Source organism: Eurytemora carolleeae, unplaced genomic scaffold (genome assembly GCF_000591075.1).
Source record: "Eurytemora carolleeae unplaced genomic scaffold, Eaff_2.0 scaffold20, whole genome shotgun sequence".
Classification (NCBI taxonomy): Eukaryota; Metazoa; Arthropoda; class Copepoda; order Calanoida; family Temoridae; genus Eurytemora; species Eurytemora carolleeae.
Genome location: NW_019396765.1, coordinates 1 through 18,603, shown reverse-complemented (window position 1 = coordinate 18,603; position 18,603 = coordinate 1). Strand labels below are relative to the sequence as shown.

Genomic DNA, 18,603 nt, shown 5'->3' with positions numbered 1-18,603 from the left:
TCAAATATTTGAAAAGCAAGGATGCATTTAATCATTTACGTTTACTTAATTAAATTTTTACATCAAAAATACTAAATTATTGTTTACATTAAACAAGATAAATAAAATATTATTATTAATTGTATAAAATATATATAAAACCGAAATCATCTACATCGGAAAGTTTTTGGAAAAATGAGGATTATTTGCCTCCACTTGACGCCCCTGCTCCCCACTTTAATCTTTTTCCTGTTCCAGAAAAATATCGTCTTCCTGTTTACGCAGCAGGGTGCAGAACAGCAAGAGATATATCCTAAGTATATCCTCATTAGGTGCATGAAACATAAATGGACTTAAAAAAATTAAATAAAGATAAGTTCATTTTAAAAAATGACAATGAATTAATGAAATATGAAAAATTAAAATTAAGAAAACTAAATTACAGGGCAGAAACAGTTGAAAATGTTAAAATTACACGATCTGTATTGAGAAAGTTTAAAAATTGACTCCCCCCCCTCCTTCAGAATACTCCAGATACTGTTAACAAATTAACAGATAGACTAGAATGAAAATATTCCTGAACAAGAGGTTTCAGATTCTCTACTGTACACCTCAACTCATCTGAACAATAAATCTTTTTTCATAATTTGTTTAGTTTATAATTAATATTTTTCACCTATTGGTGAATTCAATTTTAATCACTCTAAAAAGGGAGTGCAAGAACCTCGAAAGGAACTGTAAGCGTAATTTCTAGTGACCTTCTATGTAAAGATAGCATGCCCAATAGACAACGGCACCCAGATTCCACCAGACCAGACACACACAATTTTAGTAAAATATGGAAATAATACTGCGCAAACTGGTTCTTTTCTAAACCCTAATTGAAAAGATCTTGAGCTGGGAATTCTTGAATTGTGGATATCTAGATCAACCATTGAATCAGTAACGCGTCTAAAATCAAACAAGTGTCCAATTTGAAAAACGAACGGACATATTGTGCGTTCAACTAATGAGAGAACAAAGATATTTCGAATATCTAAAATCAAGATATTAAGCAGATTATGCTCAATCAAGAAATCACCTGCTCAGATTCAGTTTAAAAAAAAATTTGAATGGATAATAATGTGAACTTAAGTAAATTTGTGTCCATTTGATCTTCGGACTCCATTCCTATTATCAATATCATACTTAACAATGCATCAGCAGTGGCTATCACAGTAATCACTACTCCAGCATGTATCAAATGTACAACCTGAATAAAAATATATTAAGTTCTGAAACTTTACAGGAACATATTGATCAAAAACCTAACTAATCATGTTAAGCATGGGTAGAGATTACTTTAGCCAAAGAGAAAAAGATTTTATTTTCCATGAAACATACTTTACTGTCTACACTGCACTGTACATAATCGTATTATATACAATATACATACATTGAAGAGATTTCTTATAGTTCACACTGTACACTGATCATTTAGTTTTAAATAATATGTGACTTATAGTTCACACTGTACACTGATCATTTAGTTTTAAATAATATGTGACTTATAGTTCACACTGTACACTGATCATTTAGTTTTAAATAATATGTGACTTGCCTGATAGTTTTGATAAACTGCCATCACTGTCTCATTATTTCCCAATCCCATTTTCCCAGCCTGGAATACATAAGAGTATTAGAATAAGAGAACTAGGTTATTAGGGAGCATTGCGCACATGATCTCCTATTTCAACTTTCATTTCTGGCTCTATCTACGAGCATCTTCTCTGTGTACAATATAAAAACAAAATCCAAAAAAAGGTCGCAGATTTCATACCATTTTTTCGTGCATTTTCAAAATTTTACAAAATAAAATTGTTTGTAATTTATTGATTACAAACAGACAAGCAAAGTTTACACTTTACATATACTTGTAGGAACACAATTAGAGTAGATTAATTCGTTTACTGATTGATTTTGACATATCCTGATGAAACTGATTCATGTAATGTTAAGATAAATCTATTGATAAAATAATTGATAGATTTATAACCTGATTCATTGATGAATTAATAGACTGATTAATGCATAAATTTATTGACAAATTATAGGTTTAATTTATTAAGCGGTGAACTGATTAAATAGTAAATAAACTTATTGATTGATTGAAGACTAATTGATTTGTCAGTTAATTGATTGATTGGTGAATTTAAGGAGTATGTAGATTTATCAGATTTATTGGATGAAACATTGAATTTATGGAATTGTGACCAAGAAATAAAAATAATAATAATTATTGCAGTTAACCTTCATTCCCTAGAAATCAGACGTGAGCTCCCGTCCATTCAAGTTTACAATCAAGTAAAGAAAACTGTTCGTGGCGCTTTGTGGATTTGAGAGTTGATGAGCTATCTATTACCTGTTCGCTAGCGGCGGCATGGGCTGATAGAAAAGCCGGTCTTGTCGCTGAGTCCGGACAATCTTCTAGTGTACACCTGTACAGGAACATTGAGAATACAGAAAGGTTACTGTGTACAGTGTACACCTGTTCAGTAACAGTGAGAATAAATAAAGGTTACTGCGCATCCTGTTCTGTAACAATTAGAATAAAGAAAGGTTACTGAGTATACAGTGACAGAGAGAATAAAGAAGAGTTATTGTTTACATCTGTAACAGCAATAGTATGAATACTTACGAAAGGTGCACATCTGTACTGTAACTAATATAATAAAGAAAGGATACTGTGTACACATATACAGTGACGATTGGGATAATAAAGAAAGGTCACTGTGTAAGTGTACAGAAAAATGGATTAATAAGGGTTACTGTGTACACTTGTACGTAGCAGTAAGAAAGATAATGAAAGGTTACTGTGAACACCTGTACAACAACGGTTAGAATAAGTAAGGATCACTGGGTACGCCTGAAAAATTCAGGAAAATACTACCTTAGAATTGGAATTCCATCCCGATCACACAGAACTATGCCTAATGTACCTTCCACCTCCTTAGTATTATTAAATATTAATCGATCTATCAAATGTGAAAGATACTGTCGTATATCTTACTTTAGTGTTAGTTTCAATCACTGAATGATTGTCACGTGAAACAAGTTTTTGTCTGCAAATAGAACCCCAAAATAACATACCTAATTTATGGGGGGGGGGGATCTATTGGTGGAAAGTACAATATTAATTTAGGATTTTTTAAACTTTCAAATGAATTATGATTCAAATTCAACAAACTTTCGTTAAGTGGGTAGTCACAGGGTTAAGTTGGTAGTCAGAGGGTTAGGTGAGTAGTCTAAGGTAAACAGAAAGATTTCAAGGAAAACAAATTGATTATTTAAGAAAATGCTTAAAATGGAAAAACCATGGGAAATGAAGATTTCTATCATTCTATCATCACCCCTTCGAAAGCCATCACAGAGTGATAATTATTATAAACATGTACCCCTGCAGTGTAGATTTTGTTTTTTGATAAGTGATTGATAATGAAAACATAACATTTCATCAATTATTGTTTTAAAATTTAAAAATATTTATTTTCCTTGACGTAGGTCATCAAAAGATTTCTCAGCTCATCCATATTTTTTCTGAAAATATATACTTGTGTTTTTTTTTGTTGACAATTTCAGTCACAAGGCTTTCCCTTGAGTGCTATTGTGCAGGGCACTGTGCAGTTTGCATATATTATTTGTGTGCAAAATCTAAAATCACAGATCTATCAAATAAAAGCAATTGTAATCTAGTTCGAAATGAGCTGCGGAAATTATTGTGACTCCTTTTTAGAGTGTGCAGCATGTACTGTAAAGTTTTTTATTTTAGAAAACTCTAAAAATATAATAGAAATCATTGCGAAAAATCTATAATCACAGATTTGTCGAATACTTTGTAAATGCTATGTATTCAATGTAGGTTGGAATGTATGAAATCCCAAATTTTAGCGCTTAAATTTTTGTGACCGCTTGTTAACCCTCTTGACAGATGTTGTGAGAGTTAAAGCTGCTTATTGACAGCATCTCTGAGCTGTTTGATGACAGCTGCTGGGTCTTGAGCGTTTACAACAGCAGTCCCGGACACAATCATGTTAGCTCCGGCCTAATAGGAAATATTGCATTTATAAAATATTCAATATTGTAATTATAAAATATTCAATTTAATGATTTTACAAAAAAAAACTTAGTACTTAATATTTAATTCTCCATTTTTTAAAATCTTCTTCTATTCCCTTTGATGATTCTGTATAAAAATATTTTTGATGTTTTTTAGTTCATTACAAGTTAATATACAACAAATATTTGCTAAATTAAGGATAACTCGATTTACAATCTTAATCTTAATAAAATTATTTTAAAATGTGGATTTAAAACAACGAAGGGTTAAAAATGTTTTTAACCCAATTCCAATTTTTGGACTTCATATCAAATCTTAATTGCATCTTATCTTGTCTTTTTAATCAAAAATCGAACCAATCTCAGCTGATATCTTATCCTATAATTAATAAAACTTTAAAGATTGTAAAAAATTGAATTATCTTAAAGATTGGTTTTAAAAACTTTGCAATATCTTTATCCTGAAAAAATTTAGAATGGAAAAACGATCGTTACAACACATTTGTTTTTGCATCGTCTTTGGATCGTTTTTTGGGTCATTTTATGCATTTATCTTCTGTCCGGGTCAAAGTTTGACATTATGCCCAATTTTGACCCTGGAAAAATAAAGACAAAAACGTTCCAAAAACGAAGCAACTGAAGGCAAATCAGTAGTACCTGTGCACAATGATGAATTGTTGCTGGTCCAACCCCTCCATCTACTTCAATATCCAGGCTAGGATACTTAGATCTTAGTTCACTGACCTTAATATCATTTACTAGTGNGGATAGGGAGCTAGGAGGCATCACTGTCCCCAATTGTACATTGTAAAACTTTCCCGGGGTCGGATTAAGTTAAGGGAAATCATACTTCCAATTATTTAGAATGACAAAATGTTTAATTTCTGCCCCTAATATCAATAAATCAACATTCGGGATCGTATTGGATGGAATTATATGTATAAGTAGTCACAGTAGTTCAACCTACTTTTACAACATCTCTCTATTTCTTATTTTAAGCTATTCTTGCTGAATTAAAATTAAAAAATATCTAAATTTGAACAGGGGACACCGAGCAGTCTTGCCAACGCGATCTTAACTGTTGACCTTAACAACAAGCATAAGCGTAATTTTAAGTGACCCTTGATGAAAAAATTCACAACGGTACCCTTGAAACATCGATATATTTTTCATACTTGTTATAAGACAAAACTTTTAAGGGTATCTTTGTAAATCGGGCATTTTCATCTAAGCAAGGAGGGTCACTGAAATTAGGCGTACAGTACCTTATAGTACCTAAATATAATTGTTACCTTTCCCATCATATTCTCCATAAAGCTCTGGCCTCCGAATCCCGGTTCCACTGTCATAATCTGATAAAAGAAACCATATTTACTTCCCAATAATCTGATAAAAGAAACCATATTTACTTCTCAATAGTCTGATAAAAAAAAAACATATTTACTTCTCAATAATCTGATAAAAAACCATATTTACTTCTCAATATTCTGATTAAAGAAACCATAGTTACTTCTCAATAATCCGATAAAAGAAACCATATTTACTTCTCAATAATCTGATAAAAGAAACGATATTTACTTCCCAATAACCTGATGAAAGAAACCATATTTACTTCTCAATAATCTTATAAAAGAAACCATATTTACTTCCCAATAATCTGATAAAAGAAACCATATTTACTTCTCAATAACCTAATAAAAGAAACCATATATTTACTTCTCAATAACTGATAAAAGAATTAATATTTACTTCTCAATAATCTGATAAAATTAATAAGATATCCTTGATTTTTCCCTGAAAAAAAGATTTATTTCAATTGTGGTTTCTATAATTGTGACTTACAGATTTCTGGACACCTGAGACGATGGATATAAATGGTCAGAACTCAACACTTTTCAAGATAGAAAAATGGCGATATCTTCTCCATTATTACTCCGAAAAAGTAAGATTACGTCTACACTCTACAGTCTTATCAAATGGTAAACCTCGAAATAAAAATTGGAGGTTAGGTCAACTTGACCAAATAATGTTTTTTTTTCCATATGATGAGTTCATGAAGTATCCCCCCTCCCACACACAATTTCTCCCATCATTAAAATCTGAATTACCAGGACCATATCCACCATGTCTTGGTCGACCCACTCCATCACACTGGAGACTGGGGTTCCAGGCTTTATGCCAACACCTACCTTCATTCCACTCTCACGGATCTAAATCAATCAATCAATCAATCAATCAATCAATATATATCAATTAATCAAATCAATCAATCAATAAAATAATCAATTATAAATTATAAAATCAATAAATTAATCAGAGAGTTAATCAATCACAGACCAATCAATCAATCAAACAGTTAATCAATCAATCTAATTATTCAAATAATTATTTCCAAACCCACATCACATCAACATTAAACATTTAACATCAAAAATCAATCAAGTCAAATAGATCATTCAATCAATCAATAATTTACTCAATTACTAAGTTAGTATATCAATCAAGGAATTAATAAATCAAATTATAATTTCAAAATCCCATCAATCAGTCATCTGATTAATGAGTTTTTCAATCATATATTATATTTTAAACATCACATCAATATCAACCTTCATTCCACTTTCACGAATTTAAACCAATAAATCAATCAATCAATCAATCAATAGAATAATTAATCATCAATTTTATTAAATCAATCAATCAATCAGTCGATCAATCTATCAATCCAATAACTATTCAATAATTTTTTTTTCCAAAAGCACATCAACACTAAACCTCGTTCCACTTTCATGGATCACTTAATCGATCGACTAATCAATATATAAATCAACAAATCAATCAATTACTATATCAAACAGTTTATCAATCATTAATCAAATGATTTATAAATCAAATTATTATTTTAAAAATCACATCAATCACATCAACACCAATCCTAATTCTATTGTCACGGATCTTCTCAATCGACCAATTAATCAAAAACTCAATTAATAAGTTGATAAATGATAAATTACTTCATTTAGCAGTTAATAAATCAAATTGTTTCAACAATCACATCTACACCAACTCTCATTCCACTTTCACGGATCTTTTCAATCGACCAATAAATAAAAAAAATCAATTAATAAGTTAATTTATTATTCAATTTATTAGTTCGATCAACTAATCACTAAATAAATCAACAAATCAATCAACTACTAAATCAAACAGTTTATCAATCAAAAGTTCAATCAATTACTCAAATAATCAGTTAATAAACCACATCAACACAAATCAATAAATCATTTAATAATAATAATCATTCAATCAATCAATCAATCACACCAACACAAGCCTTTTTTTTCCTTTCTCGCTGATGTAAATAAATTAGGCAAAAAATATATCAATCCATCAAATAATATTTTTATTCAAACCAATCCTTCATACCACTCTCATTGATCTAATCAACTCGTTAATTTTAAATCTAATTAAATTAAATCATTACCAAACGTTAATAACCAAATAAATTAATCACAATCTCAGTTAAATAAAATTAGTTGTGATATAAAACCAAAAAAAGAATCGTTCATGCTGAATTCTTTAATGTTGAAAAATCCGCATAAATGTTGAAAACCTTACCTTTCTACAAAGGGATGCTGGTTCTTGTGTGGTTTCAATATGAAATGTGAACTGATCTGCACCAGCGTCACTCATCGGACTAACCCACTAAAAAAAACTTAATGTTTTTTAAAAATATGATAATTGATGAGCACAGAGTAAGGTAACTAAAAAAGTTTGTCTTGAAACAAGGAGTGTATATTTTTCAGAAATGATTTTTTTTTTTGGGGGGGGGGGGTGAATAGGCAACTTTTTCATTCTTTTAGATACTTTTTACTTAAAAATTCATCGATTTTTTGTTAAGAAGATTTATTTTGAGGAAATATACACCCCTACAGTATACACTTGTATATGAAACAAATACCTGCTCCGGTTTGGCCACCATCATATGCATGTCAAAAAAGACATTTGGAAGCTTGGGACGAAGGCACTTTACGACAGGGTGTCCAAACGTCAAGTTGGGAACAAAATGGCCATCCATCACATCCTAAAGTTCAAAAATTAATATTTTGCATTTATCTTTAGAATTGGGTAAATGTTTTCACGTGTTGGAAGGGGGAAAAATAATTTGAAAGAGTTTAGATGATTTTTCCTAAAATATTTTGTTTGTTTTATTAAAAAAAAATAATAAATTTTTACCAAAAGTTCAGCGGAACAAAAAAAAACTGAAAGAATTGTTTTTGATGACAAAAATAAAAACCCTCGTATAGGAATTAGAAGATTATGTCAAAAAAAAGCAACAACAAAAAATACAAAGCCTAGTCAAAAAGGAAATTTTAATATTAATTTTAAAATTTTGATTATTAAAAAATTGGAAAAGTTGAATTAACTTACAAGATGTAAATAATCAGCTCCTGCATCAAGCAGGCGTCGAGACTCACCAAACAGATCAGACAAATCAGAATTCAATATAGAAGGTCCTGAATCAAGCAATCAATCAATGAATTAATAAACAGTGGCGGTTCAAGAGGGGGGGGGGGGTTAGGGGGACGTCCCTAGAGAACTAGGGGGACGTCCGCCCGTATGCGGTGGATACCTCTGTTTTAACTACCGCCGTTTGAAGTATTGTTCATTTGAACTACTGACATGGCGTCATATCCTGTAGTTTAAATCAACACTGAAATACTTTTCTATAAATTCAGTTTTTTAAATTTTGTTATATATAATTCATGAAGTTAGGTCATAAAGAATTAAAGATATAGTTTAAACAATTACAAAAAAATGTTTCAAATTATCATAAAATAGTTTAAATGAAAATAAAAATAGTTTAAATGAACCAAAAAATAGTTTACATGAAAAAAATAGTTCAAATGAAATATTTTAAATGAACATATAAAAGTGAAAATGAACGTAAAAATAGTTTAAATGACCCAAAAAATTTGTTGAAGAAATAGTTCAAAAACAAATGAACATATGAACACAAATAAACCATAAAATATTTCAAACCGGTGAACTAATTAAGGTTAGGATAGGTAGAGACAATTTCTGGGTCGAGCGCTGCGCCTAGGACAGGCTAGGAGCCGAGCGCTGCGGCTAGTAGTTCAAATGAAAATAAAAATAGTTCTAATGAACCAAAAATATAGCTCAAATGTGTATTATTTCAGATTTAGGTTAGGTTAAGACTATTTCTGGGCCGAGCACTGCGGCTAGGATAGGCAAGTGGATCGAGCGCTGCGGCTAATGAACATTTGTTTGTTCCTGTAAACCATATTTCATTTAGACTCATGAATTTTTATAAAAACAGTTTTTTGTTCATTTGAACAATTTTTTTGTTTATTTAAACTATTTTTCCTTTCATTTGAACTGTTAAATTTTTTGAATATTTCATTTGAACTACTTTTTGTTCATTTGAACTATTTATATGTTCTTTAAATTATTTTTTGTTCATTTGAACTATATTTTGTTCATTTGAACTATTTTTTGTATTTTACATATATTTATTAGAACTATCTATGGGTCATTTGAACTATTGTTTATAGAAAACTGAAATATCTGCATTATTTTGCTTAGGTCCAGATTTAAAGGGTTTCATTGTGAATCGGACATTGAGGATCATTTTGCATTTAAGAATAAAAAAATATATATTTCCTGACAATGTTCTTACCTATTTTGCATTGGAGAGCACAAGACATTTTATCTAAAAAAGTTTTACGATGGACGTTTTTTCTCCGGGGTTATGATTTTCATTATAGAGGGATCAGAAAAGGATATAGATAAGAATGTTATCGTTACTATCAACAAAACAAACAAATTTTTTTTTTAATTCTAACATGTTCAATAATAAATTGGAATGTGAAACAAGTAACAATGTTTCTAATATTTTTGAAAAATTAATGATCTATCTCTCAACATTCACATTTATCACAAACATTGTCTTGGTGCTTAAATTCTTCTAATAACCTTACTATTTGCTGTTAAACAGTTACATATGTTTTTGTGAAGGATGTGTGTGATGTATTAATATGCAACTTGTAAGTATTAAGATTTGAGTCACGTGATTCAAAACTCATAATTTCAAAAACGTCACATGTATTAGGTTTAGAATGGACTTTGCTCTCTGTTTCAATTGATAAGATTGTATCATAATAAATTAATAAATAGCATAATTTGATTAGACCGTAATATAATTGATTAGGTGGCTGATTATCTGATTAAGCCGTAAAATAATTGATTGGGAAAAGTTGATTATTTGCTTAAATATGTTTTTAATTTATTAGGTTGTAGATAAAGCTGTGGTAACAAATATCCATTTTCTCTGAAAAAAAAAATATATCTATTTATCTCGTGTACAAAACTATATTGAAATTTTTCTCCAGTTAATGTTTACAAATTGGTGCAGTACATCACTTACATGACATGTTTACAAGATTTTACAGTTTATAGACGAGTAACGTTTACAAGTATTACAAAATTATTTGTTAAAAAATTATAAAATGTAAATAATATTCTTGTTTAAGCTATTTTCTTTGAATTTTGTTAATTTTTTTACACGTTGTTACTGTTGTTATACAATGGGAAAATAACTCTCTCTAAATAAGGAACTAGTCAGTAGTCAGGCACCGTGTTTGGTACTTTACAGTACTGTTATTAAAGGGACTGTAAGACATACCTATAAAACTATACAAAACTAAGTTAGGCAGTGTAGTTATGCAGTGGAATAGGATTACAAGAATTCTACTCCACTAAGAGGCCTTCTTTTTTGTAAGCTGTAACTTTAAATGGGGAGGGGGGATACCCCTGCAAAAATGTACACGAACTATAGATCACAATAAAATACAAAAATATCAAAATAAATTTTTAAAAGTTTCATTTTAAAAAAGGTTGTTGTTTAATTTTGGAAAGAGTGATATCAAGAAAAGGAGTCTCGGTTGACCTTTACCAGAAAAATTATGGGGTTTAAGTTGTTGGTAATAATTCAACTAGAAATTAGCGATTAATTGCTAGATAAAGTGTTATTATAATTATTCGAGTAAATACATTTCTTAACAAGATGTAAAGCATATTATGTTACAAACATTAGATTCAATAATTATATATTTTAAACAGACGAGTCAGGGGGCGGAACAAAGTTAACATACATCTGGAAATTGAAAACTTTCATGGACCATATGTACCATCTTAAAAATTCCCATATCCATCCTTGACAAGTCTAGTTTAATACGAACAACAATTAATTACATACTTATACAACATTATATCTACGAAAACTAAATTCTTTGTAAAACACTATCTTTACGCCAATAATAACAGATTTCAATCAATAAATATGTATATTCTAATTATTACAAGAGCTTATATCTAAATTAAGTAAAAAAATGTTCATACAAGGTTTAATGATCTGCTGTTTTTTTATATGTTTTTTATTTACCATAATTTGAGTTCTCGGATTATAAAGGAAATAATAAGGAAAGTAATGGTGTCAATAATAATCATGAATTCATCTCAGTTAATAAATTAGCTGAAATAAATTTTAAAAATCATTTTTCTTCTCTTACCACTTAACGTACATGAATCTATTCGATCAATCAATAGATCAATTGAGCAATCCATAAATAATTGAAGTTTAAGCAAAAACACGAATCAAATACTGAGTAAATAAAGATTTTAGTCATTTACATATTTTAAGTTTTGAAAACCACTTTTAAAAACTAATTAATGTACTAATTAATCAATTATTTAATTAATTAACGGTGAATGCAATCATTATTCAATGAATGGATTAACGAAGCATTTTATGAATGGATTAACTAAACATAGGATGAATGGATTAATGAATGGATTAATGATCGGATTAATGATCGGATTAATGATCTGATTAATGATGAAGGAACTGCGTAAGAGCAGGTCCATCCCTACCCAAAGGATCGTCAGGAACCATGAACGTATCCCCATGCCAGGAGAAGGATAAAACCCTAAACAATAAAAATATAAAATTTAAAAAATTGTTTTCTAGGTTTGGCAAATTCTTATTTACAGTTGAATGAGCACAAAATACTAAATTTATTTCAAGATTTGAATTTTTTTAATTATTTTTATCTCCATCCCCCCCCCCCACGCCACCCCAAAAAATTCTTTTAATCCAAAATTAAATTAAGTAATAAGCAATAAAAAAACTTAAAACGAATAAATAAATTTCAGCAACTGTATTCATATTCTTTTATCTTTATTGCATATCTTTTTATCTTTATTGCCAGGGAGTTGTGTGCAGTGAAGGCATTTTTAAAACACTTTTCCCGAATTTTCATAATGTACGTACTTTGACTTTGTACAGGGTTACCCACAAGGACCACATTTAAAGCAGAAGACTTAATTTAAACTTGGAATTGTAATAGTTGAAGAGTTTCAAGTCGTCTTTACAGTCTCAACTTTTTGGATAACCCTGTCTGTATGATGCATGATGCATGATGCATTGCCTAATGGATTGGTTACCTATTCTCCACTTGTTCTGTGTAATCGGGATTACCACGTTCTTTTATATCCCGATACTGGTCGTTGGACACGATTATCCCGCGCTTGGAGGCCGCGTATTTTATGATAAAAAGATCATCGTAACTGCTAACAATCCGACCACACGGCAATCTGAAAAAAAAAAATTTATTATAATTTTTGTGGGAAAAGACTCGTGAAACATCGTTTTCCCCCCCCCCCCCTCCCTCCCCCCGAAGTGTGCAAAGAAAGATCATACTATCCTGTTTTAGAGTTAATTCATAATTTTTAGTTTTCAAGGCAAAAAATGAAATAAAAACCACTAGACTGAGCCGTGCAGAGCTCAGGTCTTGTTTTGCACTCCCGGTCCTGGGAACATACCTAACATTTGTGTGTAAAAAAAAAAGAGTTTAAAGGAGATGGGGGAGACAATTAAGATTTTATCAAGAAAATATCCAACCCTGAAAACATACTTGCGCTGCGGCGTGATTACGAGGAGTTTAGAGTTAATCATAACGTCCATGGTCTCCTTCTCCTCTGCGCTCGAGAAGTTGTACCGGCTCGGAGGCAGGAAGGAAACAACCTGAAACAAAATCTCAACGTTTTTGGGGAAAACGTTTTTTAAATTTAATTTCACGTAATAAAACACAATAATGAAAATTGTCAAGATTAACATGTATTAAAGAAACGATAAACGAAATTTCAAGTAACCTATGCAAAGATGGCAATGCTCGATTTACAATATACCCTTGACACCTTGATTTAATCAAAAAATGTGGAAGATAAAGTCGTTTTTTTTATTTGAAAAGTGCTAAATCCTTCAGTCTTCTTTTAAAAGCAAGAAATGCGCAAGTTACTTTTGCAGAGAAATCACAAATCAAAATAACAGTTTCTAAAACAAAAGCATGGAGTTCTAATTCATAGTTGATCAGACAAAGCTTTAAAGAGTACCCTTGTGAATCGGGCATTGCCATCTTTGCATGGAGGGTCACTTGAAATTACGCTTGCAGTCCCTTCCAGACAGCAGAACTTCCTTTTTGTTACTTGTTTAGGTAGTGTCACGTGAAATGCTCTATAGAGATACAGACTCCATGTAGGGAGAAGCTTACCTCGTGACCCATCTTGGTAAAATACTCTATACAGAAACAGACTCCATGTAGGGAGAAGCTTACCTCGTGACCCATCTTGGTAAAATACTCTATACAGATACAGACTCCATGCAGGGAGAAGGTTTCATGAAGACCATGACTGTATCCAACATTGCTCCCATCAATCACGATCAACCGTTTCTGGCCAGTAACAGCCACAAACTCTACAATAAGAATAAAATTGCTTTTTTGTTTTTATCCTATTGGTATACTTTTGTCCCAAAAAATTAATTTATTTTCCTTTACAAATCCCTTTTTTAACAATTCAAAGAAAAAATATTCCTGAAGAGAACAATTTTTGATGAGAAAGGATGAATATTTCAAGTTTTTTTTTAATAATAGTAAATATTGCTAACATACATTGTTAAGAATTGTAAAAGAACACTTAAAAATAAAAATATTTAAAAACTATACGTATTTTTATTATAAACAATAGGAAAATGGTTTACCCTCTGGATTGTACATTGATTGTGAATTAGTTATCCCGGGGGATGGAACAGCAGGTTTCCAACTCGTCAAACTGACCCGCCTGACACGCCGGCCACCGGCCGGTTGCCAATCTTCCTTGGAGGGGTCCTCCCAATCGTCGTCAATATCAGGAATAAGATCATATGGTTGAAAGTCAAGCTCTCTAAACAGAAAAGAAGATCATATCATTTAAAAGTCAAGCTTTCTGAACAGACAGAAATAAGTTCATAAGGTTGAAAGTCAAGCTCTCTTAACAGAGGAAAAAGATCACATGGTTGAAAGTCATGCTATCTAATCAGAAAGGAATAAGTTCATAAGGTTGAAAGTCAAGCTCTCTAAACAGAAAGGAATAGGATCGAATGATTGAAAGTCATGCTATCTAATCAGAAAGGAATAGGATCGAATGATTGAAAGTCATGCTATCTAATCAGAAAGGAATAAGTTTATAAGGTTGAAAGTCAAGCTCTCTAAACATAAAGGAATAGGATCGAATGGTTGAAAGTCATGCTATCTAATCAGAAAGGAATAAGTTTATAAGGTTGAAAGTCAAGCTCTCTAAACAGAAAGGAATAGGATCGAATGGTTGAAAGTCAAGCTCTCTTAAGAAAAGAAATAAAATAAAATATAATTTTAATACTGACCTGAATTTTGCTTCTTGGGTAAGTTTATTTTCCAGTGTTCTTTGTTCGATAGCAGTTAGGTTTTCTTTATTGTAATTATACGAGTAGTTTCCAGACCTAAACCAATAGAGTGTTAGTCAAATCACTTTCATTGAATTTTATTTTAAATCTTTCTCCAACCCCAGCCACCCATAAAAAAATCGATTCGTTAGCTCTTTAGGATAAATTTAAGTTTAACTTTTGGGGAAAAAAATTTATTTAGAGGTATTAAAAACAAAAAAGCTTATAAGTTGTTAGGCGTTGCTGGATTTTTAAAAAACGCTATTTTAATGCATTACGAGTATTAAAAAAATACAAAAAAGGTAATATAAGGTATGGAAAGGAATAAAGTTGTGACTCATGACCGCCTGCCTTCCCCCGCTAACTGAACAAGACATTACTCTCAAGTCTCAGTGAGTTTAAATATATTATTTTAGGTTGAAAATCATGACGTTTTTTCTCTAAATATTAGCTGATGAACAAATTATAAAGATAAAAATATACACGCTTTTTCCGATAAAATTTTTTACCTTGTCTCAATTTTTAAATCTTGTCGTAACTTATCCGTCATGTCGAGTAATTTAGATTCTTCAATAAGAAATTTAGTTTGCGCTTCAAACTCCTCAGCTTCAATTCGTTTTTGCTCCTCTGCGTCCAATCTAATCTCTTTTTTAGAAAGCTCCAAAACCAATCTAATCCAAGTTTAGATAATTTTAGATATAAAAAATTATTTAACTTATTGTACTTTTAAAGCCCGTTCATCCTCTCTCGGGCAAATTCCTGTTTACTCCCCTTACATTTTTTGATTTATCTAACTTTCCTTAATGTTTCATCTTCGTCGTGTCCAATGTCGGGTTGAGAACTATTCGAGGATACAGATTTAAAATTAGTAGAATCAAAACCATGAGAAGCGGAGGATATAGAACCATTAAATAAATTAGAAGGAGTAGAATCCGTCGGAGAAAAAGCATCTGAATTATTTAAAAGGTCGGAGGGAGAATAACCGGGACTATTAAGATGATTTAAAGATGAATTAATAATACTTAATGATGGATAAGAATTTAAATAATTCGAAGAAGATGCAGGTTTATAGATATCAAAAAGATTAAGGGAAGATGACGTTAAAACACTGGGAGCCGGAGCTGCTGAGGGCGGACGGATTTGAGGAAAAAATGCCTCGGCACCGCGGGCGGTAGAGTTAAAACTTCCGATATCGTTCTTAAAGGTCGTCTCAGGAATATGGGATATGCCACTAACTGATTGATATCCATTTAAACTTGTTAAGGAAGAGGAGGAATAAGACGGCGAATCAAAGGAAGAGCTGTAATCCAATGTTTTGGACTTGCTTTCGGCCAGTTGGCCAGTGCCACCTTTAGCTTCGCAGATGCGCTCTGAAATTGGACGATTCTTCCATTTCTCGAATGAAAGGTTCGAAGCATCGCTTGATTTCTCCGGTTCAACTTGGCAGCAAAACTGATCAAAATCATTCGGAACATCCTAAAAAAAAAAACATAAAATTTTTTTCAGGTTCGGCGTTTGAAAGGAATTGACCGGCAAAAAGGAGCTGATGACTGTTGAGGTGAATATACATAATTGTAGAAGAAAATTAGAATTGATTTTAAATCAAAGTCTACGATGTAAGCCAAACGCAGAAACTTTGTTCAACTTATTTCATGAATATTGAATATCCTCTTTTCTGTCCCTCTCAAAACGTTTAACTCAGTGAAAGATACCGAAAGATTCATTTTTGTCGTTCCATTTAAATGTTTTCATCAATAATATTTTCCCCGAAAGATTAAATGTAAAGATTTATCAAAAAACAAAATTATGTGACTTATCTTTCACAATATTAAAGAGACTGTAAGTATATTATGTGACTTATCTTTAACAATATTAAAGGGACTGTAAGCATATTATGTGACTTATCTTTAACAATATAAAAGGGACTGTAAGTATATTATGTGACTTATCTTTAACAATATTAAAGGGACTGTAAGTATATTATGTGACTTGTCTTTAACAATATTAAAGGGACTGTAAGTATATTATGTGACTTATCTTTAACAATATTATTATGTGACTTATCTTTAACAATATTAAAGGGACTGTAAGTAAGTATATTATGTGACTTATCTTTAACAATATTAAAGGGACTGTAAGTATATTTTCAAGTGACTCTTCATGCAAGATGCCAAAGCACGATTCACAACGGTACCCTTGTATCCTTTATCTCATCAAAAATTTGGAAGATTGTCTAAGTTTAAAAGTGATCAATTCTGTTTTCCTTAAGTAGAAAGTCACTTTTTTAGAGAAACCACAATTAAATATACTCAGTTTTCAAAATTATAAACATTAATATACCATTCATTCTGGCTCGGGAAAAAAACTAGTTTTTAACGGTATCGTTGTAAATCGACAATCGCCAACTTTGCTTGGAGAATGACTTGAAATAACCTTTTCAGTCCCTTCAACTAGTCAAAGTTAATACTTTACAGCGGAAATATGGATTTTTAGGAGTTATAAAAATAAAATGTTTAGTCCGGACGATACATTAGTACGGGCGATACATTACTTACCGATCCAGCTTCTATTGCCGACACATAAAGAGCACGCTTAAATTGTTCGTCTTCAGATAAACCTAAAGGACAAACGTAGGCATTCATATAATACAGAACACAAACAAACAGTAAAAAGAGAAAGTAAAATCTGAAGCAAGAAATAAGTTGTTGGAAAATAAATGATTTTGATTAAGATAAATGAAGAAAGTGGTTCAATCGATCGTTTAGCTTCGTTTTCTGTTGGTTGTTGTTTTGTTAAATGAAGTTTATAAAAAGAAACTTTTCTAAACACAACTTGCTGACGACATATATTAAATTAATATTGAATCTTCATTTGGAAGAAAAAAAATGTAAGAACGATGATTTAGTATTAAAATGAATGCCAAGTCCCTGAATCTAGGAACGTACTGGAGTTAGATCTTGTTTGAGGAGTGCTGTAAATACCGTGTGTACTCCTAAAACAAAATGAAAGAAATTGACCATCTCAAGGGACAGAATGGTCCATGGGATTATGAAAGTATATATAGACGATTTTAAGGGACAGAATTGGTCCATAGGATTATAAAAGTTATAGACGATCTTAAGGGACAGAATGGTCCATAGGATTATAAAAGTTATAGACGATCTCAAGGGACAGAATGGTCCATAGGATTATAAAAGTTATAGACGATCTCAAGGGACAGAATAGTCCAGGGGATTATGTTCATAAGGAAGTGAAATCTGCAAGAGGCCCCAATGTGCACCCCACAGACCACCGCCAGGCGCTGGAAGCACCGTCCCGAACCTGCTCTAACTGGACCTTTAAAACCCCAATAGTTAGTCCACTGCTATTACATTACAGCTGATCTCAAGGGACAGAATGGTCCAGGGGATTATGTTACTCTTTTCGGATTAGATCGATTTATACCACCTAAACTCCTCGTATTTTTAAGTTAAAAATAAAGTTGGAAACGAAGAGTAATAATATAATTGTTGACGTAGCGTCCCTCAAAATATCAATAGCGAAGTCATTAATTTTATATAAACCTGAAGCTGTCCTCGAGAGAAAGTAAAATAGCTTTGCTCATTTCATCTTCTTCATTACATTTCTTCGATAGTTCATCCATTGAGTACATTCTAGTTCAAACCTGAAAATTACAAAATAAGTGGGTAATTTCCTAGAAAACGATTTTT

General features: G+C 31.3%; 3 protein-coding genes across 4 annotated transcripts; all 3 read right to left on the bottom strand.

The window, feature by feature from the left end:
- Positions 1 to 12: 12 nt before the first annotated feature.
- LOC111708365 (ragulator complex protein LAMTOR3-A) lies at positions 13 to 3,582 on the bottom strand. 2 transcript variants are annotated; one of them, XM_023481706.1, is made up of 8 exons: positions 3,510 to 3,582; positions 2,909 to 2,967; positions 2,381 to 2,456; positions 1,580 to 1,639; positions 1,168 to 1,231; positions 738 to 856; positions 557 to 600; positions 13 to 292 (listed from the first exon to the last, which is right to left on the bottom strand). In XM_023481706.1, exons 1-6 carry the CDS (start codon positions 3,546 to 3,548, stop codon positions 741 to 743), a joined length of 414 nt encoding a protein of 137 aa, XP_023337474.1. In that variant the 5' UTR covers positions 3,549 to 3,582; the 3' UTR covers positions 13 to 292; positions 557 to 600; positions 738 to 740. The 2 variants fall into 2 exon arrangements, with proteins under 2 accessions (XP_023337474.1, XP_023337475.1); XM_023481707.1 differs by lacking the exon at positions 738 to 856.
- Positions 3,550 to 10,199, bottom strand: LOC111708364 (ribulose-phosphate 3-epimerase). Its single transcript, XM_023481705.1, has 8 exons — positions 9,776 to 10,199; positions 8,506 to 8,591; positions 8,036 to 8,158; positions 7,693 to 7,779; positions 6,183 to 6,284; positions 5,367 to 5,426; positions 4,732 to 4,818; positions 3,550 to 4,060 (listed from the first exon to the last, which is right to left on the bottom strand). The coding sequence occupies exons 1-8, from the start codon at positions 9,801 to 9,803 to the stop codon at positions 3,959 to 3,961; spliced, it is 675 nt and encodes a 224-aa protein (XP_023337473.1). The 5' UTR covers positions 9,804 to 10,199; the 3' UTR covers positions 3,550 to 3,958.
- A 254-nt stretch (positions 10,200 to 10,453) lies between these two features.
- On the bottom strand, positions 10,454 to 18,580 carry LOC111708360 (uncharacterized). Its single transcript, XM_023481700.1, has 11 exons — positions 18,457 to 18,580; positions 17,821 to 17,885; positions 17,449 to 17,510; positions 15,693 to 16,369; positions 15,403 to 15,564; positions 14,855 to 14,950; positions 14,195 to 14,376; positions 13,770 to 13,909; positions 13,071 to 13,180; positions 12,601 to 12,750; positions 10,454 to 12,083 (listed from the first exon to the last, which is right to left on the bottom strand). Exons 1-11 carry the CDS (start codon positions 18,543 to 18,545, stop codon positions 11,987 to 11,989), a joined length of 1,830 nt encoding a protein of 609 aa, XP_023337468.1. The 5' UTR covers positions 18,546 to 18,580; the 3' UTR covers positions 10,454 to 11,986.
- Between the last annotated feature and the right edge of the window lie 23 nt (positions 18,581 to 18,603).

Excerpts from the sequence above, each read along its gene's own strand:
- LOC111708360 (XM_023481700.1), bottom strand. The coding sequence starts at position 18,545 with ATGTACTCAATGGATGAACTATCGAAGAAATGTAATGAAGAAGATGAA. Across the intron at positions 16,370-17,448 it reads CGGCAATAGAAGCTGGATCG|GATGTTCCGAATGATTTTGA; the intron begins GTAAGTAATGTA and ends TTTTTTTTTTAG. Across the intron at positions 14,377-14,854 it reads ACCCAAGAAGCAAAATTCAG|AGAGCTTGACTTTCAACCAT; the intron begins GTCAGTATTAAA and ends TTTTCTGTTTAG.
- LOC111708364 (XM_023481705.1), bottom strand. The coding sequence starts at position 9,803 with ATGTCTTGTGCTCTCCAATGCAAAATAG. Across the intron at positions 6,285-7,692 it reads CAGCATCCCTTTGTAGAAAG|ATCCGTGAGAGTGGAATGAA; the intron begins GTAAGGTTTTCA and ends TGATTGATTTAG. Across the intron at positions 5,427-6,182 it reads ACATGGTGGATATGGTCCTG|ATTATGACAGTGGAACCGGG; the intron begins GTAATTCAGATT and ends TTCTTTTATCAG.
- LOC111708365 (XM_023481706.1), bottom strand. The coding sequence starts at position 3,548 with ATGGATGAGCTGAGAAATCTTTTGATGACCTACGTCAAG. Across the intron at positions 2,968-3,509 it reads TTTTGATGACCTACGTCAAG|GAGGTGGAAGGTACATTAGG; the intron begins GAAAATAAATAT and ends AATAATACTAAG. Across the intron at positions 2,457-2,908 it reads GATGGAATTCCAATTCTAAG|GTGTACACTAGAAGATTGTC; the intron begins GTAGTATTTTCC and ends GTTCCTGTACAG.